The 22,559-nt window shown below is 37.3% G+C and overlaps 1 protein-coding gene across 6 annotated transcripts in view; it reads right to left on the bottom strand.

Moving 5' to 3' along the window:
* ARHGEF3 (Rho guanine nucleotide exchange factor 3) overlaps window positions 1–22,559 on the bottom strand; it is a 186,875-nt gene that overhangs the window by 11,567 nt on the left and 152,749 nt on the right. For 4 of the 6 annotated variants that reach the window (XM_060766088.2, XM_060766089.2, XM_060766091.2 and 1 more), the window contains 3 exons: window positions 9,770–9,877; window positions 5,423–5,593; window positions 49–111 (listed from right to left, as the gene is read on the bottom strand). In XM_060766088.2, the coding sequence (XP_060622071.2) occupies window positions 49–111; window positions 5,423–5,593; window positions 9,770–9,877 (342 nt within the window). Of the gene's footprint in view, window positions 1–48; window positions 112–5,422; window positions 5,594–9,769; window positions 9,878–11,931; window positions 12,719–22,559 lie in introns of those variants that run through there. The other 2 variants (XM_067463532.1, XM_060766090.2) reach the window with 2 other exon arrangements.

Genomic DNA, 22,559 nt, shown 5'->3' with positions numbered 1-22,559 from the left:
ACCACAAATAAATCTAAAAGGATAGATAAAATATTAAATGCAACATACCTTCTTTGCTAATTTCAAGTCTTCTATCAAATCTTCTTCTCCTTGTGAAAGTTCAAAAATAGCCTGTAAAACAAAACTCAATCTTGAGAAATTTGCTAGACTTCTCAAATAACTTTTTTAAAACTAGGGATTTGAGCTTGGCTTATGTTTTATATCGCAGCAAAAAGGGGAATAGAAAACCAATGGACTAATGCAATGTTTATAATGCATAGGTTCCTTTAGTTAAGATAATGATGACACTGGCCAACACACATTTTGGTGCCTCAAATATTAGACCTCTGACCAGACCTCTAAGAATGCTTGCCACAGATGCAGGCAAAGCATCAGGACAACATGACCGCACAGTTCAAAAAACTCACAGCAACTCAATGTTAGACCTGTTTCTGGGTATATTCGACCTGCTGGTTTAAAAAATGGCAACAGTTTTCCCCTATCAACTTAGTTTTTGAGACAGAGAACATATGCCATATACCAGTTGTCACCTGCTCACCCACAGAAACCATGATAACCATATCTGATCCAATGCAATTCTCTGAATCATCACCCTAAATAACCCCAGGAACAGACCTAAAAACCTAGACACCACAAACTTTTTTGGGGGTTGAGATGTATTAGTTATATAATTAATTATATAATTGATTTTTGTAGGTCATGACAAGTTATAACCCAATGAATTGAAACAAAAAGGTGGTGTATTTTTCTCTGTTATGTAATAATAATAATGATGATGACTGGATAATGGCTTTTCTGTGACATTTTGACTTCATTTGTGTTGTGATGTGTAGGTACAAGAAATTAACGTTTGTACTAATCTTTCAGATGAGTCAGAAATGTTTGTATCTATGATTAAGTGACAAACAACATTTTTCACCCTTCATTAAAATTCCTTTTTTCATGATATTTAATATGCTTCTAATCTTCTAAAATTTTTGCCAGTTTCCCTGCTTCTGGGATATTATGCTCTATCAGGTAGAAGAAATCTAGACGGTAAACTGGAAAAGTGGAGCTTTAAGGAGTTAAGTCTGTCTGGAAATCTTTCCATAGTTGAGGAGAGAGAATGAGGGTATGCAAGGACTTTTGCTCACCGAAGGAAGATGGTGGCTTAGACAAAGAAATTTGAGGTGCAAAACTTAGGAAATGTGCAAGGCCTGGAGTGGGAATGGATAGTTTTTATGGCTGCTTGCCTTGCAATAATTTCTGAGCTGGTCTTTTTCTGTCAAAAATAGATGAATTGTCTATCTTGAAAACTCAGGAAATAGTGATTTACTTCATAAACAGGTTTAACCTCAAACATTCCCCCCAGAATCAGCTTTCTGGCCAGTTTTGACTTCTTTAGATGAAAAAAATGTACCGGTACCTGTGCAAATTATAATTATGGCATCAAAAATTAGAAAGAAAGACTAGAAAACTCTCTCAGAAGATAACAAACATATCTGCTGATGACAAGATCTCTACACACATTTTAAAGGTTGAATACCACCAAAAGTGAGGTGACATAATAAAACTCAATTGCATACACTAGCTGACCAATTACATTTTGGGCTAAACATTTCAGAGATGCCACCAGAGCTCAATTTATCTGGGAATGTGCCAATAATTTACAACAGAAGAGTCATTCATGAATGGAGACTAAATCACAGCTCTCACTGCCATTTTTATTTGCCGTGCACATGAACAATGAACTACAATGATTACAAGTATCAGCAAAACATGGCTCAGTTTCTCTTTGAAAAGCAACAGAAGATATATATTTGTGGCTGTAGTAGTTGTAAATAAAGGAAGTAGCTGCTGTTCACTCCTCAACAGAGGTTTCAGTTTCTGTTTTATCTATGACCTGTGAGCATAATGCTGTAGAACCAGAATTTTGATCCTTTCCTCAGAAATTCAGGCAGCAGATTATAGCCTGCAGATCCCAGGCATACTGACTTCAGAGTGAAGACAAGAGCTCTGGAAACATCTCATAGACCTTTTAGTATATGAATGTGTATGTGTAAAAGAGAATCACTGGCAATTCTGCTTCTGAATTATCTGCCATCGGACAAATATCCAGTGTTTACATCAGCTTTCATCATTTTGCATAACCCACAAGTCACAAGAGGAGACCTATTCAAAAAATGAACTGTTTCCCACAGGTCTTGTAGACAAGACAGTATTGACATTTGCGAGGAAATGACTGGTCTGAGGCTAGTTTCCTTCTGGAGTCAAGAACAAAACACAAGGAAAGGAGAAAGAAGGCAACACTTTCTCTTCTTTCAGTTTTTAACTTTTTGCTATGCAAATGTGGGTATATGATCCTCTATCATACTTCTCCTTCTCATAGCAATAGCAATCTGATTCCACCAGCAGTCTCTCCGTACTTCCTTAGCAATAATTCCCTAAATGTCACAAAACTGCAGCCTTAGAGTTGTGTCAAACAATTGTGTGTGCGTGTTTAATCTCTAGCTTCAAAGCAAGTTAATGTGTCCATGTCATTTTCCATTTGCTCAAAATTAATGGATTCATACCGTATTTTTATGGCTTAATTTTAAACTTTAAAATGGTTTGGCTTTTAGGATTCTGTTTATTCAGATGAATTAACAAAGCCTCACCTTTTTATTTCCTTAAAATAGTTTTGCTAATCTGTAGAACCAAAAATAATATGCTTCTGTTGTAGTTATACCCATTTGGAAAAATGTGGAAATCAAATTTTAAAAAAAGAGTTTTTATTTAGATATATATGTAATTATAGCCTCTGATCTGGAGACCAAGAAAAAAAAATCTGCAACCACACCAATCTATAGTTTTAATGGCCCCTGTAACAAAAGATGTCAGGCAATGCTGCTTATTTGCTCTTCTTTTTTATCTGTAAAAAAAAACCCGCTACTGCAAAGTTCTTAAAGTGTGATTGTTATTTTTCAATCAAAATGGGACAAAATAAGATCTCAGTACTCTCTTATGCCAACAACGCTATTAAAATATTTCACACTCATGTAAAACACTGCAGACTGCTAAGGCACTTTAGTCATTACTACCAAAATGAACAGCACCTTGTAAATTATAGCAAAAGCAAGAAAACAGTATTTAGTAAGTTTAAGAGAGTTTACAACTGGAATTTGGATGGAAACATTTTAGAACAAGTATCTTCCTTTAAGTATTTTGGGATTATATTCCAACAAATAGAATTGGTGTCCCAAAGTACACACTAATGCTTTACTGACTGATAAGATTCTCAGTGGTTTACAATCAGCTTGGATTTAGCATTATACCACATTGGGATATTGCCACAGTCATTACATAGGCCTCCAGTATGGGCTATTGCCATATTTGATCTAATAGAAAGAGCCTGAAATGTTTTTTTTTTTTTTGCAAGGACTTCTTTCTGTCCCAGATTTCCACAAAAATGTCAACCATTTGCACTGAACTAGGATTTGTGTTGATAAAACTTGAAGCTTTTAAGCTTGTTCTGTTCTACTGGTTAAAGATAAAATATAAGCACAAATTAACATTTTATATTGTTCACCACAGAAGTAATAGGCCTTGATTCCTTCAAACACATTATCCTTTTTTGCTGTTGCAAACACAGGTTTCTCAGCTCTTTTGTTACTGATCTTGGGTTATGTATGGTAGAGCAAAGATAACCTTCCTACAATACCTTAAAGATACTGAATTCCCAACTCGTATCTATTATGCAAGCTATTTACTGAAGAAAATATATGTGCACTTCCAAAATTTCTCATTAACCTACTCATCACTAAAATGAGACTGGTTGTAACATTGGCAGGGCTAAATGTCCTTCCCCTGGCAAAATTGAATGGATGAATCCAAGGGCCGCCTACCAAAGCTGGTCTGCTTTTGGAAATCCTTAATTGTGGAGGATATTGCCAATTTCATTTTAAAGTGATTATTCTGATATTAGAGAAAACTACATCTTTCCATGTATAACAATGATAGTGTTAAGGCAGTATTAATCAGGGACAACCAGCCATGAACTGCAGTTCTAGTAGTTTGAGACCCAGAGTTCCTTCCAGCATCCAGTTCTAATGATTTCTGAATGTGTCCTCTGCAACACCCCCAGCTGAATTTTTCTGATTCTATTTTCTGATGGCATCTATCAAATTTGACCCAAGTGCAGACCGATTGGTTGTTATCATAATTTAGCTAATCATCTATGAAGTCCAAATAAGCTGTAGACAAGTCTTATTGGTGAACCTGATGTGGAGGAATAGACTTTGTTTTCTAGACTGGTTCTTTTCCAGTTACGTAAGCCTTTTTTGACTGAGCTCTGGAGTCTGAGTATTATTGAAAGCATTTTTTATTTTATTTTTTGTTTGTTTATGTACCTGGACACTGAAGTGTACATGCATCTTATGTTATTAATGATCATTTGACATACAGAATCACAGATATTTAGGGAGGGAACATAATTTTAAAACAACCAGCAACAGCTATTCATGTGCAACCTGCTTTCCTTGGTTTCATGCAAATTATCTTCCCATTACATTCTACCTGAACTTTTTACCAGGACAGAGATATTAGGCTATATGGGAAGAAATACTAGCTTGACTTGAGGTAGAACACCTCAGTGTGATGCCTTACAGTGCAGTGATGAGACTGATTTGGACTTGAAGCTTGCTAGCAAACACATAAAATAAAATAAACCAGTAACCCTCCTTCCCGTTCCCTTTCAACCCCAAAAGATCTCTACTTGGCCAAGTAATGTCAAATGCTAGGAGACGGAATGAAAAAAGAACAGATTGCAGTCAAAGCAGGGAAAGAAAAACATAGGGCTGGCTTTTAAATCTTTTTTTTTGTAAGTGCAACTCTTTACTTAACAGCCTTTCTGTAAAAAAAGAAGATAACAAGCACAGAGCTCCCTATCAGACTCCCATTAGGAATAGAACAGATCCAGACATGTATAGATTGCTGAATCATGTACCTTCAGACTGTGCCCTGTGGCTTTTTAATCAGGTTTACTTGCACAGCATGCAGAATACTATGTTATGCAATGCATGGCATTTTCTTTTATTTCTAAAGTATTTTCTTTGATTTTATGGCCTGGTTGCTATGAATTATTTTACTCAAGAAAGGTGTGAAACTATTTATCCCTACTTCCCTCACTTTAGAAGGAAAAAAATAGCTTCTGCCATATTTCCTAGGTCAAGAATGCATTGTGTTGCTAAGAATATTTTAAAAACCTGGAATAACTGTGTATGTCACTGCTTTCACAGAACTCTGTGCAGGTCAAAGGGATAGATGTCTAGTCTGTTACTGTCTGGAGAAGTGAAGAATATTGGCATTTATATCCAGTGTCTGTATCTGTGTGCACACATGCATTTGTATTTTCTCCTGGATTCCTTAATCCCATAATGTTCAAAGAAAAAAGAAACAGACAAACCTCTTGACGCTTGATTTCTTTGGATGTGAGCACCTGATTGACACAGACATCAAAGGTCTCACTCCAGAGTTTACTGTCTCGTCGCTTGGTGATAGCAGGAGGTACATTTCTAGTCCAAGGACGTGAAGCAAGAAGATCAGGCCGACTGTCACTGCGAAAACTGATGGAGCGCTATAAAAAAAATCAAACACCAAATGTTTAAATAGTTATTTTTTTTTGGACCACATTGTAATTAAATTATTGGATTTGATGCAAGTGGCATAAAGTTCATTGGGTATCATTGAGATGGGCACTTTTTTCAGCCCTAACCCATCTCACAATTGTCATGAAGATAAAATTGGTGGGACATTGGAAGCATGTATACCACCCTGAGCTCTTTGGAGGAAAGGCAAGATAGGCACATAACAAATGAAGAGTATAAAAATGAATATATTTATACTCTTATCTTTCAAATGTTGTCTCCATGAAGGCCTAACAAATACTTAACTACTTAACATTGACTATCCTTTTCAAGCCCCCAGTGCCCCTGGTGGCACAGCATGTTAAACATTGAGCTGCTGAACTTGCTGACCAAAAGGTTGGAGGTTAAAATCCGGAGAGCAAGGTGAGTTCCTGCTGTTAGGCCCAGCTTCTGCCAACCTAGCAATTAAAAAACATGCAAATGTGGGTAGACCAATAGGTACTGCTTCTGCAGGAAGGTAATGATACTCCATGCAGTCATGCTGGCCACATGACCTTGGAGGCTTCTACGGACAATGCTGGCTCTTTGGCTTAGAAATGGAGATGACCACCACCACCACCACCACCACCACCACCACCGGAGTCAGACACAACTAGACTTAATGTCAAGGAGAAAACTTTATCTTTGCCTTATCCTTTTTAATTTACCATGGACTGACAGTAAATAATTCATGCACAGGCACCAGTCCCTTGATCACGAGTTTCATTGCCATGATCCTAGATGATACACCAGTCATACATAACTGGGGAAGAGGAGGTCCGAATGACCCATGTGATGGGTCATTCACCTATTGAGCAGGTGGATAGGCACCTAGAGGCAATTTCTAGACCAGGGCAGTGTCCTCTGGGAGCAAGTAGTTGGGCCCATGACAGAAATAATACTTCACCCCATCATATATAAAATCATAGAAGGCCTACAGATACACAGAACATCTCTGTTTTAAAAAAAGGTTAACCTGGATATCATGGTAGTAAGCCATGTCGAGGGCATTACATTTTGCTTATATGGTCCTAAATAATTCAGGTCCATGTTATCCGAGAGGCCCCATTCCCATTTAAACTACCTCAATGTTTTTGCTTAAAAGAAGAGTCCTGCTTTCTATATAAGCCTAGTGAGATTAATTTGTAGCACAGAAAACATCTTTTTTCATTATTTCCATTTACCATACAGAACTATCTCATTAACACTGAGAAGGCTCCCAATTTGAGGTATTTCTATAATCAACTAAAAACACATTTGTTCGCCCAGGTGCTTCTCTGATTACTAAACCAACCAATTTTTCCCAATGACTATAATGTATTACAGGTTGAGTTTCCATTATCTGAAATGCTGAGGAGCAGAAGTGATTCGGATTTCAGATTCTGGAACATTTGCATATACATAATGAGATATCCTGTAGATGGTACTGAAGTCTAAACATACAACTCGTTTATACTTCATATAACCTGACTGTAATATAAAAACAATATTTTTAACATTTTTATCAATGAAGCAAAGTTTATGTACATTGTACCATCAGAAAGCGAATATGTCACTATCTCAGCCATTAATGTGGACAATTTGTGGTTGTTTCAGATTTTGGAGCATTTCCAACTTCAGATTAAGGATGTTCAACCTGTAATTTATTAATTGATTTGATTGCAATTTTAGCATATATTACTGGAAAACAGTACATGTATAATAGTATAAATAAAGGGACAATGAAGAAAACACAGGACTGTTACAATTGAATGATGCTCTTCTGTGGATGTAAAGAGTCCTGTGCAACCTTAGCGAATGACAGTTTTTATTGATGTGAGCGTTCATTAACAGTGTACATCTTGCATCTGAAGAAGTTCATATTTTTGTGGTAACAGAAAACACTTCTGGAAGCCTTATAAAGAGTGCTGATCCTGGAGTAGTCAGCCTGCCAGGGAAGCAGCAGCAGGTTGACATTTATATGCTCATCAAAAGCCAGACATAGTTGCAATAATAACACAGCAGTTCACTGTCTAGACTCAACGGTTAGATTTCTCCTACTCTAAATGTTTCATTTGTATGCGAACGGTTGTACTTTACAAAGCACGCATGTTTAGCATTCAAGAAAAAAAGATTGTGTCTTTTGTTTTATAAGCTTCTCTTATCTGTTTTCTAGATACAGTACTGCCAGAATCTAACTGTGGGGGATACTGGCGGCAAAGTATGTGAAATGCAAAGATTTACACTGTAGGTTTTGATATATATTTTAAAATATTTATTATTTATTTGATATTTTCTTATAATAGGCTGTTTCAATAGGATGAAGTTTTGCACACACAAGTCATTTCTCAAGCAAAAACTCCATTAATCCCACATTTGAGGGTGAAAAGTTCTCATCCCTGGATTTTTGAGTCTTGCACTTTGAGCTCAAGAAGAAAAAAACCCAGGAAGCATAAACAGGCACAAACCTTTGAAACCTGCTCTCTAACTGGCTGTTGACCTGGCTATACCTGTGGCTTCAATTTTTGTAGCCATTTCTACATAACAATCACATTTGTTTTCTGAACTACATTCTAAAATGGCAGATATTTTTCTCCTTGTCACAGACTGGATGTCCCTATAGTACACTGGCACCATGTATATGTTATTTGGACTAGCAACGTCGTTAAAATGTTGGATCAGAATATTCTTCCTCTTTGTTGCCTATCCATTAGCTCATTATATGATAATTATGTGGGTGAAACATTACAACCACTTCTTCAAACATGCAAGGTTCAAAACTGAATAATTTAGAGCAGAATGGGATATGTTGTTTACTTCATATCCCTGTTTTTCTTGCAATAGTTCAGTTTGTAATTTCCTCCCACAGAAAGGAGATATAAGAAAATTAATACTTATTTTGATTACTTGCACTTACACAATCAATCAACATGTGTTCTTCTTATTCTACACAATTTCAACCTCAGATCACAAATACCAGGGTAATATTTTCAGCAATGCATATTTTAAGGCAATATACAACATCCTGGTGGCCCTCCTGATGGCGCAATGGATTAAACCACCGAGCTGCTGAACTTGGTGACAAAAAGGTTGGTGATTTGAACTCAGTGAGCGGGGTAAGCTCCCGCTGTTAGGCTCTACTTCTGCCAACCTATTTTTTTTTTATTATTTCAAAAATTTGTATCCCGTCCTTCTCAACTCCCGAGGGGGGACTCAAGGAGGCTTACAAATGGCAGCCAACAATAACATCAATCACATTACAAAACAAATTGACAATTAGGTGAACAACAGAATTACAAATATACATTAAAATATTTTAAAAAAATAAAAATTGAAACATTAAAACAGTGGCAATCACCTAGCAATTCAAAAACATGCAAATGTGAGTAGATCAATAGGTACCGCTTCTGCAGGAAAGTAGCAGTGCTCCATGCGGTCATGCTGACCACATGACCTTGGAGGTGTCTATGGACAAAGCTGGCTCTTCGGCTTAGAAATGGAGATGAGCACCACCCCCCAAAGTTGGACACGTCTAGACTGAATGTCACAGGAAAACCTTTACCTTTTACTACAATATGTTGGCAATTACGAAAACCATAATACATGGGGCTGGATTAAGTATTTTTCAATGAGTATTTTAAAATGGAACAGAAGTGACAGATAAAGAAATTGCTTACTTGGAGATGGAATAGGAATGTCTAAGTTGCCCAATACAACAAGGAGACATTATTTTAAGGGTTGGGGGGTTTTTTGGGGTTTTTTTTTTTTTTTTTTTTTACAATTTTTGCATTTCAGGTTATAATTTCAAACTGTTAAGAGTTCCTATTTGAAAATTTATTATCTTTATTTTTTGGGTTGTTGTAGGTTTTCCGGGCTATATGGCCATGTTCTAGAAGCATTCTCTCCTGCATCTATGGCAGGTATCCTCAGAGGTTGTGAGGTCTGATACCTTCCACAATATCTTGATTTTTTGTTGATAATGAAATGAAACAATGATTTATAAACATAAAGTTTTTTTTAAAAAATGTCAGATTTTCTACCTGAATAATAAGGAAAAGCCCTATTCCAGTTATTTCCAGTCAACAGCAGTTATTTACCTTATACCACATGCAGCTTGGGGATCAAACAAACAAATACAGAGGTTTTACCTGAAGAGACTGGCCAAATCGCTTCAAAGGAGTTGCTCGGACAGGAGGAATTAAACTTGCTAGTGATGTCACTCTAGAAAGAGGCCTGACCCGTTTATTACTGGGCTCCTGTAAATTGCAGACAAAATAATGATATGTTAGAATCATAAATTAACACAGCACAAGAAAGTTTCACAATAAAATCTTGCATTGTACCAACTGCCTGTTACATGAGTTTTTCTCATAACTTTACCCAATGAAAAACAAAAATGAGTTTCAGGTTGATGAAAGCAAAAAGAGTTCTTCTCCCCTCACATATCACTGTTTAATTTTTCCAGTATATAGAGCCGAAGTGTTTGAATCAAAGCCTAGCTGTTAAGGCCAATTGTGAATGTGTTTAATCATATTTTCCTGCTTTTTGCGTTTAAAAGATCTAAACAAAAACACAAACCATACAACATTAATACAAATTAAAACTTTGTGTGTGCGCGCACACACACTTTCAGGTTGCTTGTCAACCAATGCATTTCACAGGCTTTTCTTATGCAAGAAATACTCACACAAGATGGTTTTGCCAGTTCCTTCCTCCAAAATATAGCCTACAGAATCTAGGATTTGATGGCAGCCTCCCATCCAAATATTGACCCTAGTTAGCTTCAAGACCAGAGTCTGGTGATTATACTAGTTACTAAAACTGCTATATTATAGGCCCTTTAAAAAACAAGCAATTTTAACATAACTTTTAAACAAAGCCTCTTAAAAGGAAAAGAGGAGGAACTCTATTGAGAAGCATTCCACATGTTGGAGATGTTTACCAAGCAGGCCCTGTCTCTCTTGCAGTCTCAGGTGTCTATCCCCATAGCTGACCACATTCATGTGAGACTAAGCAATTTCTAAGAACTGCCACATAGCTAGGGTATACGTGTTTGAAAACATGCAAATGTGAATAGTTCAATAGGTACCGCTTCTGTGGGAAGATAATGGCACTCCATGCAGTCATGCTGGCCACATGACCTTGAAGGTGTCTATGAACAATGCCGGCTCTTTGGCTTAGAAATGGAGATGAGCACCACCCCCCAGAGTCTGACATGACTAGACTTTTCCCCATTATTCAAAATTTGGGGAAGTGTTACCTCCTGGTGCATATAACCCTCATCACCATCTTGTTATCCACCTCCAGGAATCTATAAGATGTTGCAATATCAAGCAGAGACTTTAACTCTTACTCATCCCCTTCCAAAAATAAACCTTTTAGTCTCAGTATTCAATGACTCAATGACCCCTAACAGGCAGAGAACAAAGATATTTGAAAACATTTTCTTCTCTTTTAATGTGCAAACAAATGCTCTTCTACATACCTAGGTCCCCCAAAAAGCTATGCCTTTTTAGCAATAGGCTGACTCAGACATGACAATTAATGAACACAACTCATTCTCATCCTATTTCCATTCGGGGGGGGGGGAGTTTTGTTTTCTTTTTACTGTGTATATATAGCTCTAGCAGACATATGAAGACCACAGAGAAGATATTATGTTAGAAGAGAAAAGAGATATTTCAGGTTTATGAAGCTTCTTTCTCTTTCTCTCTCTCTCACACAAATACACACAGTGGAATCCTATCATTGACTTTTGGGTTCAGTGGGTTTCACCTAAGTGTGAATAGGATTGTACTTTTAGTCATATGTCTGTACACTTGCAAATACTGACTTCTCTGAGAAAATTCCTTTCAGCTGTAATAAAGTAAAAGGTCCAGCATCTCTGCTTGTCATGATGACCTTGCTACTGAAGGGCACAGAAAACAATGTAAAAAACATAAATATTTGGCCTCTGATTTTTTCCCTTTCTAGCAGTCAAATCAATATACATTTCTGAATGCAACAGATCATGCATCCCAAGAGAAAAAATTATACAGTTAAACATGATGATATCTGGAAAGGTCATTTGCACGTCTAAGCATTATGCACACTTCTCAAATGTATTATGCTGAATATGACACAAAAATCCAATATGTATTGAAATGAAATGAGACATTAAAAACATAGTAAGCACTAACTAAAAAATATAATTAACATCTTGTTATATTTAATCCACATTAAAAAAACACAAATATTCTGTTGCAACAGATTAAAAGACACCAAATAAAACTATGACAAAAGCAGTAAATAATTTTGAGTTTACTATTACCCTTGCCTTCCTTATCTCCATCCGACACTGAAGGGATCTTGGGCAGCACATGTAAAATGCAAGATTGAGCAAAAAAACCAAAATCTTCCAAGTGGTGTGAATAAAATTGACCAAAAACTCCAGATCTTCCAGGAGATGTGGATAAACCCATCGACAATCATATTTTCAAGTACATCCAAAACCTGTTCACCTCTCTTTTTCAGCCATAATTTTGAAGTTTGTTTAAGCACCTTGTAACTCTAGCTTTCTTAGAAAAATTCATGTGAAAACCAATCTAACTACAATCTTCCACATGTTAGCATATTGATGTTAGCAAGTCTTCATAATAAAAGCCCATTAGCACAGCACTAGATTCACTGTTATTGGTCAGCAGTGTTATTTCCATCAGCACAGCTAAAAACCGGAGAACTGAAAGTCAGATACATATTCGTTTTCTCCACAAGTAAAGCTGAAATCCTATACCATAGTACAAAAATGGCTAAGATTTTTGTAAATGGGTTAATTCACTTGTGGATCCTGGTAATATAGCAAAACAAAACAGCAGGCTGCACCCTCATCTTCATCAGCAAAAGTACATTCAGCTCCTTTTGTCTTCGGCAGCAGTCACTTGGCCCAGCCTTTTTAAAGGTACATTTATTTTTTTACGCCACTGCAGCATCACTGGAATACTGAACACAGTAAAAAAAAAAGTCATTGAGCTTTCACTATAATTCCCCTCTCGATGGCGCCTCAGCCACCAGCTGTTTCTTACTTAGCATGCCAATGCTGTTGTGCTACAATTCTCCCTTTGCCGAGAGAAGCTTCTCATCAAATATACTGCACTGCAGTCAGGAGAGCCTGAAGTGTGTAGGCTAGGGCTGTGCTACAATACACTCTCTTCATAAAACTCACCTTGTTATACATTTCCTCTGCTTTAATACCTCCAGAATATAGTAACTTACCTGTATTTAATAACTATATTGATAGTGTGTTTTCAAAATTAAGACACAAAGGCTGTCTGAGGACTGTTATTCTGAGACTACATAATCCCTATTGTCCCCAACAAGAAATTTCAGAATGTTTTGAGCCACCTTTTATCTCCCCAAGTGGTTCCCTTCACTCTCATCAAACAACCTGTCCTTACCACCTGAATAAAAAAAAAAGCGGGGACAGAAAAGCTATGAACCATTCACACTACATTATAGCCCCACGATTTCAGTTTAACTGTCTTGACAACATCCTATGGAAGTACCAGTGTTTGCAGCTTGGTGAGGCACTACAGTTTAAATTTCTAATTATTGCTCCTGAAACTGTAAATCACAGATGTAAACCACGAGAGTAAATGTACAATATAGTACTACATATTGTTGGAGCATGCAAGAAATTAGTGAGTGTGTGTGTCAACTTTAAAATAAGATCCATGAAACTGATTGGTTGGGCAATGTCCAGGGACAGGCATGTAGCCGGGGGGGGGGGGGCTCGGGGGGCTTCAGCCCCCCCCCCGAAATTCTCATGGTGGTTCGCGAAAAGGCCTTACTGATGCATTATTTAAACTGTTATGTTTATTCATATCATGATCTGATCACCATACTCAATATATTCCATATGCATGGGGGTATTGGGGTAATGATACAAAAGGTTTGCTAGGCTAGACCCTCTTTCACTCAGACTCAGCCCCCCCCGAAACTCAGCCCCCCCTGAAAATTTTTTAGCCCCCCCCCCCCCCCGAAACGAAATCCTGGCTACGGGCCTGTCCAGGGAGATGGCTGAGCCTGGGACTTTTGGTTACTGTTACATTTTCAGACTTGAGCTATGCAGGTGCTTGCAGAAAAGCACAAAGAGAGAAGCAGAGAGAGAGAGAGTGAGTTTGGAGTATACTCTTGCTTCATGAGCTGCTGAAGGAGTTTTATTACACGGACAAAGAAAGACCATTTTAAATCTCTCATAAAAGGACATTATGTGAGTCAATGCAACTGATCACATGATTGTAAATATGTTGTTCTGATTTACAAAGAATAAACTACTTTTTCTTCATTATTCATCTGTGTGGCATATTTTCTTTCTCTGGCAAGGCAGTGTGTGGGCTGATCAAACGTGAACTACATGACGCCACACATATCTTGTCTAGTACCTTAATAGATACCCCTTCCACATCCTATACATCTGATTTCTTGAATGCAGTCTCCATTCTGAGAGGAGACATGACAGCCATGTTTAAATATTTGAAAGCATGTCACACTGAGGAAGAGGGCAGGCTTCTTTCTGCTGCTCTGGAGACTAGGACTTGAAACAATGGATTCAAACTGGAGGGAAAAAAGGTTCCACCTAATCATTAGGAAGAACTTCCTGATGGTGATAACTGTTTGGCAGTGGAATATGCTGCCTTGGAATGTGGTGGAGTCTCCTTCTCCGGAGGTTTTAAAGCAGAGGCTGGATGACCATCTGTCAGGGTTGCTTTGATAATGTGTTCCTGAATTGCAGGGGGTTGGACTGGATAACCCTTGTGATCTTTTCCAGCTCTATGATTCTATGATTAAATGATTGAGCCAAAGTATGGAAAATCCTGAACTATGTCAATGTCTTCATCATCTACTTTAAAATAAATCCTCTATGTCCATTTTTTAAAATTAGCTGTAGTCATTGAGAACTGTAGTCATTGAACACTGAAAAAGCTAGTTTTTTCAGTGTTCAACTGCAAACCTGCCTTTTCACTTTATTCCTTGACTTTCTTCAGTAATCATTCCAGGTATTTGCTATTTTATGCTAGTAGTACAGTGTCATCTGCATATTTTAACTTGTTGATGTTCCTTCCTTAAATTTTCATGCCTTTTTCTGCACAATTGAATCCGTCTTTATGTATGATATTCAATGTACAAGTTTAAAAAATAGATTGATATAATGCAACATTGTCTCCCTTGCCAAATGGAAACCATTCTGTTTCTCCATATTACTGTTTTGATGATAGACTCTTATTTTGAATACAGGTTATGCATCAAGACAATCAAATGTTAAAATATGTTATTAAAACATTAGACGCCTTTTTGGGCCATACTGAGCATTTGCTACCTGTGAGCCATTTTTAGTTTTCCATGTTTCCTGACAGGTTTTAGCTACATTCTGTCTCTGTAGTGTCAAGCAGCTCGATTGAAGCTGCTACTTGGTCGTATAATGTGTTCACATAACAGTTATAGAGCATCTGTATTCTTGCCTTGAATTTATTTATTTATTTACAGTATTTATACCCCGCCCTTCTCACAGGGACTCAGAAGGGCTTACAGAATGCACATATGGCAAACATTCGTTGCCAATTATACAATTAACAAAGATAAACAACACAAACAGAGGTAAAGACAGTTTTTTCCCATCTCATTTACAGCATCTTGGAGGCTGTGCTCGACTTTGGTCACAGGGGGTGCTCTCGCTTCATTTTCCATGCCGAGGAGCTTTCCTCTGATCGATGTTCTTAAGGGTGCCTTTATTACCTCCCCACTAAAAGCGGTACCTATTTTATCTACTCACATTTCTGTTTTCAACCTGCTAGGTGGGCTGATGCGCTGGGGCCAACGGTGGGTGCTCACGCCATCCTGGTCTCAAACAGATGGGTTCTGCCCAAATGCGCACAGGTTCAAGAAGCAGAGTATTGCCTTTTTTATACTTTGAAGCCATGATCATTACTTTTTCTGCAGCACAGGGTTTAACCCTTTGATTTCTGGGATTTTATGGAAGAAGTCTCTTACTGTTCCTTTTTGCTTGTTATTTTCTATTTCTCTGCATTGATTATTATAACAATCCTCTTTGCCCTGCACACATGTCATGGGACAGTTGTTTTTAGGGTTCTGAGTCCATTACTGTCCCCTTTTATTTTTGTTTCTCATATGATCTGTACTGCTTAAAGAGTTTCAGCTGTCATCCATTGAGGCTTCTCTTTCTTTTTGGCTGCAGACAGTCTTTTTGTCTTCCTCCCTGACAATGTCCTTGGCTCCCATCCAGGGTTCTTCTGGCTCCCAGATAATTCCCTTAATAGTGCAAATATATTTTAACGTTTTCTTTAAATTATAGACAATGTTCTTCAGGTTGCATTTGGGCATGAGGATTGGTATAATATTCTTCTTTAGGTTTAATGTGTGTGTGTGTGTGTGTGTGTGTGTGTGTGTATGCATGTGTATGTGTGTGTGTGTGTGTACACACACACACACATACATGCAGATCATGGTTTGTGCCTGGTCTTATTTTTCAAGGGAAAAATAAGACAAAAATTGGAGATAGGCAGAATATAAAACTTTAGATAGCCAAGATGACTTGACTTTCTCCAATGTGGGTGTCAAGCACTACACAAAGTAGTAGCATGTTTGTTCCCTGTTTTTAAAAGAGGCACACAAAGGCAGCTTAACAAGTTTGTAGCTGTATGAAATCATTTTGTAAAAGAGACTGATTAGCGTTAGTCCAGATTAAGTAAACCAAGCACACTCCTGCTAATTGGCTCCAGGTGCTAGTAGAATTACTTGGTATAGTGGTTAGAGGAAGACTAGTAAATTTCTTAAACAAAAAATAGGATTGTATCCAAAAAGATTACATTACAAATTTTACTACAGTTGTAAAACAATTTCATGTTGGCCCAAAGGAGATTTCTATTTCCAACAGGACTGGCAATATGCCATCTTTGAGAAACACAGATTTTTCCACAGAGACAACAAAGTGATGTCATGTGTCTTTTGGGTCTTAGCACAAGTCTTATATACTACTTTTTTGCCCTAATAAGAGAGGAAGGTGGCAAAATCTGCACTCTGGTATTCATAGGGAGATATTGATTCCTACATATCTATTATTCTGAATTCGTTCTAAATATTCCCCATGCGGTCATGCTGGCCGCATGACTTTGAAGGCGACTATGGACAATGCCGGCTCTTTGGAATAGAAATGGAGATGAGCACCACCCCCACAACTAGACTTAATGTCAAAGGGAAATCTTTACCCTTATATATATTTTATAGAAAGCTACCTTTTTCAATGTTTTTGCACTTCTTTGTACTAAGATTCCATAGGACTTAAAGAAACCTCCTAAATTCTAGTTCTTCAGCATAATCATATAAAATTATCGGAACGAAATGTATCTTCTGACTGGTATCCAATCTTGCCAGACTTACTTGTCAGAATTCTGACTCAATTTTCAGAATGATATTGCTCTGTACTTGTATGTACTCTTCCTGCACATACCTAGTTTCTCATTAACAACAATACATTATCTTTTTTTAAAAAAGGTATATAATTTCTGATAAAATCAAAATGATGACATTTAAAAGTACGTCAGAAATCATCCTGTTCAAGCATTATGACCTAGTTTGCTTCATAAGATGGGATATGCAAGAGCCAGGCTCTCAGCCTCTCTTCATGACATGCCACAATTAAACCATGAAGTCTTGAATTAATATTTTCTATTTTGTCCTAACCAGGAAAGCCTGGTTATCAATTCTGGAACACCTATAGGTTCCAAACCAACTTGAGATCTGGGTTTTTAAAAAGCACAACACGTAATTACAGTCTCTCAGTTTCAATGAAATGGAAAACTACATTTAATTAGAGCTTTCCTGGTTTCACATGCTATGAAAGGAGGAGCCAAGGGCCTGAGTGAATGCTTTACTCTTAGCAAAAACAGTGTATGTGCCAGTATCTTGCTCATATCAGTTTTTAAAATCATAAGTATGATCATTTTAGTGCATCTGTGTTCTGCAGTCCACATGATGGAGCCCTTATCCTTTTATAAATGGTTAGGGTATAGATACTGATTTAGACACCAGACCCCATCTGATCTTAGAAGTTAAAATAGGGTCATCCTGGTTAGAGCTTGGATGGAAGACTGCCAATGAATAGCAGATGCTATAGGCTACATTTTGGAGGAAAGAACTGGCAAAACCACATCTGAGTATTCCTTACCTAACAAAAGTCTATGAATTTTATTAGGTAAACAGGCACATATACAGAAAGAGAGAAATAGATGCTGTCTGTCCACACTACAGTCCATACACAAGAAAAAAATTGAGTAGCTTACTTATTATTTATTTATTTCCTGCCTTTATAACCCACCCTTCTCACCCCCGAAGGGGGACTCAGGGAGGCCTCACAGCAAGCACGAGCGGTGCTTTCACATTGGGATGTATTTCAACAAATACAATTAAAACAATAAAACAGTTACCGTATATTCTGGCATATAAGACGACTGGGCGTATAAGACGACCCCCAACTTTTCCAGTTAAAATATAGAGTTAAGACGACTCCCATGCATAAAACTACACCCACGTATAAGACGACCCCTGACTTTTGAGAAGATTTTCTTGGGTTAAAAAGTAGTCTTATACGCCAGAATATACTGTAATTAAAAAGCAATTAATCAAACACGCCAATTAAAATCCAAAGCTGGCTCCGGGTCAATTCATTGTCACCAGTTGGTTAAACCTTCTTCTCGCTTGCTGCTATTCAATGGTCAAAGGTTTGGTCCCATAGCCAAGTCTTGAGTTTCCTTTCTGAAAGACAGGAGGGAGGTGACCAATCTGATATCTCTGGGGAGAGAATTCCACAGATGGGGGGCCACTGATGAGAAGGCCCAGTTCCTCGTCCCCACCAATCACGTTTGCAATGGCAGTCGGATCGAGAGCAGGGCCTCTCCATCTTAGACTTCTTCATGGTTCGTAACAGGCCATATGTTAGGTCAGGTAAACAGGGCCAGAACCGTTTAAGGAATGGGAATTCATCAAGCCCCGTAAATGGACTTACTTTCAAGAATAAATTAATTTGTATCCCAATATCGATTAGGCTCCTTGATAGTTAATTCGATAAGACCACCAAAGGTGCCTTACATCATTCCAAAAAATAAAAGGAGAAATAGTTTCAATTTTCTCAACGTACAAACAATAAGGAATGAGCCAGGTTCCCCTTACTGTCTTTAGATTAACAGAGGCAATAAACTGAGTAAGTTTTTGAAAACAAAGAACAAGGTGCCACAAACTGAAATATTTGAGTTTTTGATCTAGAATCACAGAATTGGAAGAGACCTTGTGGACCATCCAGTCCAACTCCCTGCCAAGAAGCAGGAAAATCGCATTCTAAGCACCTCTGACAGATGGCCATCCAGCTTCTTCTTAAAAACCTCCAAAGAAGGAGCCTGCACCACACTCTGGGGCAGAGAGTTCCACTGTTGAACAGCTCTTACAGTCAGTCACATATAAATACGTTTTATTCTAGAAAGCTAATTGGTTTAATCTTGTATGTGTGTGAGCGTGTGTGATTGTAATTCAGGGGAGCATGTGGTTTCTGATGGGATTACATTTTTTAAAACCCTGAAAAACAAGCCTTCAGAAAACTATTCCCCGAGGGTCTACATGCCAAGAGTCACTAAAATATCCTGCAGTCATGCATCCACTTTGCACTGAATGTCAATTCATCATTCTGAGCAAACCTTATACAGTAACCTACAAATTGGCAACATTTAAAGCTATTTTCATATGTGCATTTACCTGAGAATAAGCCCCACTGAACCCCTGGGCACTTACTAAGTACATTTATAGGGTTGGACCTTATACCTTATACACAAAAACCTTATACACAAAGTCTGAAGAAAATCTGAATTAGAAAGTACTGCAATCATAAATCTTACATTTTAAACAAGATTCTATCAACAGCCTAATCCTGAAAGCTAAAATAAGTCATAAATGTATTCAGTGGGTATACCAACCTATGCCAGTACAGTGTTTCACAGTGTGATGCCAGCTTGAGTTGTGAATACTGAATGCAGAGCAAAATTAACCAACTGAAACTGCTGTAAATAAGCTGGGATTGGCTTTATGCAACAGCTTAAAAATAGGAATATTACTCTAAACCTTGATTTTATGAACATAATGAAGGTTCTTCACTGATTAAAAAAAACCAAAGTGTTGACACCTATCTCGAAGAGATCAATCAAAATAAATGCAACTTACGTTGTTATTAAATAGCCATTTATGTGAATGGATCTACTCTACATAAGATTAATGTTGGGCTTAGCTCACAACAATCACTGAAGGGCGAAAACCCAAATCAGTTAAAACATAAATGTATTATTCAAAACAACATTTCTTTGAATACATACAAATCACCTACATTATTCAATTACACATTTTATTCATCAGCTAAAATCACAACAATCTCGCAACACATTGAGATAAATCCAGCTAGAGTTGTGTGATCCAGATGTTCCTTTACAAAAGAGTGCATGTAGAGTGCATGCAGTGTTGCATATGTGTTGCACGTGCATTATGCTGTGCCAAATAACCAAACATGTGGCTATAAAGCACATATACCAAACATGTGGCTATAAAGCAGGGAGAGGGAACCTGTTGCCTATAGGCACTGATTAATTTTAATTCTCAAAGCCCCAACCAACAGTGTCCAATGGTCAGGAAAAATTGATGCAATGAAGCACACTGGAAATTGTAACTGCAAATACACAGGATTTTTCATAGGATATTATATCAATAGGAGTAGAGCAATGATTAGGATTAGAAGGGTATGACCCCGAGAGCAACTTATCCTGCAATCAATAGAGTAACAGAAGACGCTTTACGCTGACACAGTACATAGCCTTTGTTTCTCATATAAACCACAGTTCTGTAACAACTAAAATGAAACCCGATCACTTTGTTTCAGATACCTTATTCCTGGCACGGTTTTTATACACATTTTATTTCAAAGTTACAAGTTTGGTTAGCAGTGTAATGGTATGTCAACATTTGTAATGGCAGGAAGCCTAAAAATATATTATTTGCATTAGTCTGCTACTGATTGAATTGGCACTGGATAAAATATGTATAATAAAATAATTCAAAGTACAGAGCTTAAGTGGAAAACCACATTAGGGAAAGCTATGTTTGAGCTTTGTTCCACAGGATGTTTAGAACAGGACACTGTTTTCTATGTGAGTTGGGGATATTGCAAAGATGGAGTCTCCTGATTGCTGTCTTATGTTCACTACAAGTAAATTCCACTAAACACCATGGAAATTTATCTTGAGTAGATAGATGTATGTGCGTAACAAATCATATTTTTCATCCTCAAAGAAAACACGCCCATTGGTTCAGTTATCAAGTCAAGTCTTTGGAACAAGACGAGATTTCTTAATCTTGCTTGAGTTTCAAAAACAAACCTGGATTTATTTTTCTTTTAGAAGGATTGAAAGAGCAACCAGGTTATTTAAGGTAATGCTGCGGATGCATATTAGCAATTACCTCCTCTGTCTTGTAATTTGCTTTCACCATACCCAAACGGAATTAACATAAATATTGTCATGTGAATTCTTCTTCAGCTGTTTTAGAATTATGGAATTTCAATTTTCCAGAGTTTGAGAAATCTATATGTGAGGGAGTTTTCCTTTAGATTAATGGCCAGGAATTGTGTTTTTACCACTTTTATTCACAACATGGCTTTATTTTTTTGTGTAATCAGGGGGTTATGTAAGACAATTAAAAGCAACAAAATTAAGGAAAAAATTATGGACCAGTAGTTTTTACTGACAGTTTTTCATTTCAGAGCTAGATTGTGCAAATAATGGCATGGTGAGTGCCTCTGCCAGACAAAGTTGGGTGGCGTTCCTGTTTCTGATAAAGCTCACGGTGACCTGAGTATGACCCCAGATAATGAACAAGAGGATGTGGCTATGAACACCTTCAGATTTCTGCCAGAACTCCTTGAACTCTTAATCAGGACATTGGGTTAATCTTTTTTCAAGAAGTGATTTGTGCTACACTGATCACAGCACTGCAAAAACATCAGAGGGATATCTGATGTCCAGTAAAACAGGAAGGTAGTTTGCCACTACATCTGATAATTCATCTTCTTTGGATTATATATGTATGTGATTACTGTTGGGTTGTAAGTACTGAGTCAAACTACTGCTTGAACAAATATAGTAGAGGTCTTGCTTATCCAACATAAGGACCAGCAGAACATTGGATAAGTGAAAATGTTGAATAAGAAGGGATTAAAGAAAAGCCCAATAAACGTCTAATTACATTGTAATCTTACAAATTAAGCACCAAAACATCATGTTTTACAACAAATTGAAAGAAAAAGCAGTTCAATACACAGTAACTTCATGTAGTATTTACTGTATTTATGAATTTAGCACCAAGACAAGGTTCTTTCTTTTTTCCACCCTGGACATTATTCCGGACCGGAGGCAGACTGCATTGGATAATACAGAATGTTGGATGAGTGAAAGTTGGATAACCGAGACTCTACTGTATAGGAACAATATCACAATAAACATTTTAAAGCAACTAGGAATCTATTACAGCATCAGTACTATAGTTTATAATTTGTTTATAACGTATTTGTTTATATGAGTTAGTTTCAAATTGGCTTACATTAAAGTAGTACAACTATTGTGCATAAACGATTTTGCAGTTGTTCCCAACAAGAAGAGCTGTTGATTAGCTTCTAAGCATCTTGTATGACTGACTATCCATAGATGGAAATACTACAACTAGAGGAACCACATATTCCTATCCCGGTTTTTCCTGCCTCTCCTTCCTGTGTAATTAAGTCAGCTAGAGTTAAAGAAAAAAACAACAGCATATTCTAACACACACTGAGTGTTCCGTAATCAAATGTATCAGTCAGAT

Source organism: Anolis sagrei, chromosome 2, assembly GCF_037176765.1.
Source record: "Anolis sagrei isolate rAnoSag1 chromosome 2, rAnoSag1.mat, whole genome shotgun sequence".
Classification (NCBI taxonomy): Eukaryota; Metazoa; Chordata; class Lepidosauria; order Squamata; family Dactyloidae; genus Anolis; species Anolis sagrei.
The sequence above is the reverse complement of the archived record's forward strand: the minus strand, read 5'-3'. Positions and strand labels throughout refer to the sequence as shown.